This window comes from Pleurodeles waltl, chromosome 7 (genome assembly GCF_031143425.1).
Source record: "Pleurodeles waltl isolate 20211129_DDA chromosome 7, aPleWal1.hap1.20221129, whole genome shotgun sequence".
Lineage (NCBI taxonomy): Eukaryota > Metazoa > Chordata > Amphibia > Caudata > Salamandridae > Pleurodeles > Pleurodeles waltl.
The window spans coordinates 11,826,600-11,830,290 of record NC_090446.1 but is presented as its reverse complement, the minus strand read 5'-3'; the positions used below and the strand labels follow the sequence as shown (position 1 = coordinate 11,830,290).

Below are 3,691 nucleotides of genomic sequence, written 5' to 3'. Positions count from 1 at the left end.
GGAAAAAACTCAACCCTACCCGTGAGCTGAAGTGCACCTTGGAGATCATTCAGAAAAGTGTTAGGTGTGCTGAGTAGGTTTGTGAGGTGAACTTTAGTGTTCTCTGCAGGATGGAAGTCAAACTGAACAAGAGATCCGTGGATCAGCCAATGTGGTGGAGAATCAGTAAAGGTGTTTGCTTCAGTTTGTGAAAATCAAAGACATCATGGTGATCTATGCTCCTTGTCACTGCTCTGGTTTGAAACAACAACTGGAAGTTCTAAGGGGTGATGGATGACACTTGGGGTTCTCCTGGTCTAGAGGCGGTGGTAGCACAAGGCAGAGCCCGTAAGGCGGTTTCTCTCAGCTTAGAATTGCACAGGATGAGGGACACTGAATGCAGCGATGGGTAGGCGCTGGCAACCACCGCACACATGCAGTAGTACCAGTTGCCCTGTTTTACGGTCACAGAGGCAGAGACATTGACGGTGGTTACAAAGGAGGCGTAGAAGAGGAAAAATACAATCATGGTCTCCCAGGCTTTGCAATGCGCCTTTAATGAAGGATTTCTAAATCCGCCCAGATGGCTGCCTTTCATCCTCCGGACATGGCGCCTAAGAGAGGTGATCAGGAGGGCAGCTGCAAGCCAGAAGAGTAAAAAAGGCACTGAGGACCCTAAGGTGCAGAATAGGGTCCAAGATGAGAAATGAGTGTTGGGAAAAGCAGACGGGGTGTTATTTAGTGAGAAAGCAGATGTCCCATTTCCAAAAATCACGTTGATATCCATCATGAAAGGCAGACTGAAAGCCAATGACACCAGCAGGGATGCCAGAAGCAGAAAGGGCAGCAGCTTGGAGAATCTTAGCTTCAGGAAGGAGAAGGCCACATTGGTGAAGTTTGCAATCTTGACACAGTAGTGAACGCAGAGCCAGGTGGCACACCAGAGGCTTGAGAAGTTGAAAAACATCCAGATGGCAGTCATGGGCTTGTTAATGTGCTCCTGCTTCACAGTCCCAGGCACTAACAAATTGAGGAAATAGCTGATTATCACTACGCACTGGAAGCCAAAGCGTGTCAAGCCCAGACTGGCCAGGATGATGTTGGATGGGCAGAAGGAGAGTCTCTTATAGTAGTCCATGACATTCACAACCACGAGTAAGGCATTGGCCACAGCACCAATGGTGAACTCCATCGATAAGACGGCCAAGCTCACAGCAACAATTGCAGATTCCATTATTCAACAGCAGACACAATTCTAATGTTTGATTGGAATGGATATACTAGTAGATGTATTTGCCCATAGCGCTTTAGAGCTCAAACAAAAAGGTCTTTCTTTTTTATGAAATGGCAGACACACCACAGAGGACAGCATTCAAATAATACACTTCCCTTAGCGTCTACTCATTTCTAAGAGGTAGAGGCAAGATGCAAATCTGCGATGCTGCACCTGACACCCAAGCCGCCTCATCCCAATGATTATTTGCATCTACCCCACCATCTCAATTTCCACATCAGAAGAACACATGCATGACATCTGCAGAGCGGCCGGAAGGAGGTAGAGTGGCAGAGGTTTGGTGAAGTTCACAGAAAGGCCTTAGCTTCTTGCAAACTTCATTTAATGGTGGAGAATACATTTCAGTCTTCAGAGGGAGAGCACACATCTTTGTAGCCATGCAACCTTCTCTGAAGTCACATACCCTGGAATCTAACCTTGCCAAGAAGCCGGCACTGAAGACTGTTGTTTGGAGGTCATCGGTCGTAGCGTGGGGCTCTGCTCACCTGGTGGAGCACGGCCTCCCATACCTAGAGATCCGCACCGGTCTGGCAGGGATCCCGGAGCCTTCAGAGCAACTGATGCTTCAGCAATTGCTCTGAAAGCTGAAGGCTCTGCTGACCTAGAGACATATCATGCGTACCTACTTGGCCAGCATTGACTATGTTGTGTGTTTCAACAATAAACTCCCTAAGAAAAGTCAATGAAAAAAGAAAGGCCAAGGTTCGGGCTATGGGGGCTGCTGAGGTACCCCCATTTCCGCGACTGCCATGTTTTTCATGGCAGTCCCGGGCAGAGAAATCTATTGATAGCAGCCAAACCCTAAATAGGGCATATCAGTCCTCACTATGATGGACCAGTGGCAAACGGGCTTTCTGGTCTGGGGATTTCGTTGGTAGTGACTCTGGTTCTTATTTGTTTGACAAAATATGAAATAAAAAATATTGTGATGACAAAAATATTATTGGCAGGAATATCATTTAAGGGTTGTTTTAATACTGTTATAAAAATATAGTTTGTGAAAATTTGTTGTGTATAATATTGTTTCTATGGGTTCATTTATACACACATTTTGCAATGTGTTTTAGTTTAGTTGAATTCTCATTTTTGTGTCAGTATGGTTTGGAAAGTCTTTAGGTGTTATTAAAAGCTGACAGAATTATGTTATTTTAAATCTTAATATACATGATTAATGTACACATAAGTGGAATGTATGTAAATTTTCTGTAATTTGTTTTAAATGTACATTTGTTTGTATGTAATTCAATACTTTTGAGCATGTTTAGGATAATTTAGAAATGTTTTAAATATTTTACAAATCATAATTGTAAATTATTTTTTGTGTATACCATAAAGAATTGGTTTTAAGGGGGTTATTATTTATTTATGTTTGAATCTACAATCCTAATATATATTTTTCATTTATTATGATGCTTCAGCAGCTCCCTCTCTGTTACAGCAATGCCGGCTCCCACAGGAGCTGGGGAACCGGATGGGACCCCTGGCCCTTCAGGCTCCTCGACAGTCCCAAACATTGTGACTCGGTGCTCTGGGGGGTCACCAAGGTGGCATGACTGGGACCCAGGGGATGGGCTTCCCCGGCTCCAAGATCAACCTGGGGAGGGGGACCGTACAGCCGAAGACAGTCCACAGCACGGAATTAAGTAGTTATAGGGGTTGGCTGCTGGGCTGCAGGTCAGGCATTGCGGCCAACCTCCGTTGCACACAGCTGAAGGCTAGGTGGTTAAAGGGCTGTGGTGCAGGGCCTGATTGCAGGCCAGGAGTTATGGCCAATCCCTTCTGTGCACAGCCGACAGCCATGCGCAGTGTGGGGTTGGGTGCTTGTAGGGGTTGGCCGGAGGCCACACGCCAGCCTCTGCAGCCAACCTTCACTGCACATGGTTGAAACCATAAAGTTTGGCTCACATTTTAAACGTACAAAACCAGAGAAATTCACCTGTTATAGCTATAGTTATCTCAAGTAACTATAACTCGGGCCTAATAATTTTTTTTGGGGGGAGGCAGCCACGCAGCTCCCTCTCCAGGCCCATCTTAGCCCCGGGACCCCATCCCTTGGAGCCCAGCCTAAATAATAACGTTTTTTTGGGGGACCACGCTACCCCCCTCCCCAGGCCGATCTCAGTCCTGGAGACCTCATCCCCGGGGCTGGCCTTGTGCCCTGGGTGCCCCCCAGGGCACCAAGTCACAAATTTAGGGACCTTGGGGGGAGCCTGAAGGCCTCCACGGTCCCAGCTGGATACCCGCCTACTGCGGGAGCCAGCATTGCTGTCACAGAGAGGGAGCTGCTAAAGCAGAGGAAGTTTGACAGCTCTCCCTCACTGCGAGTGGATGCTGTGACTTAAACCACAGCAAACAGCTATGACCCGGGTGTGGGCACCCCAGGACAAAGCAGGGGCTGCCCCTGGAGGGGTGGCAGTC

At 47.3% G+C, this 3,691-nt stretch overlaps 1 protein-coding gene across 1 annotated transcript; it reads right to left on the bottom strand.

Moving 5' to 3' along the window:
* Positions 1-259: 259 nt before the first annotated feature.
* On the bottom strand, positions 260-1,213 carry LOC138246714 (taste receptor type 2 member 9-like). Its single transcript, XM_069201484.1, has one exon. It carries the CDS (start codon positions 1,211-1,213, stop codon positions 260-262), a length of 954 nt encoding a protein of 317 aa, XP_069057585.1.
* Positions 1,214-3,691: the final 2,478 nt, after the last annotated feature.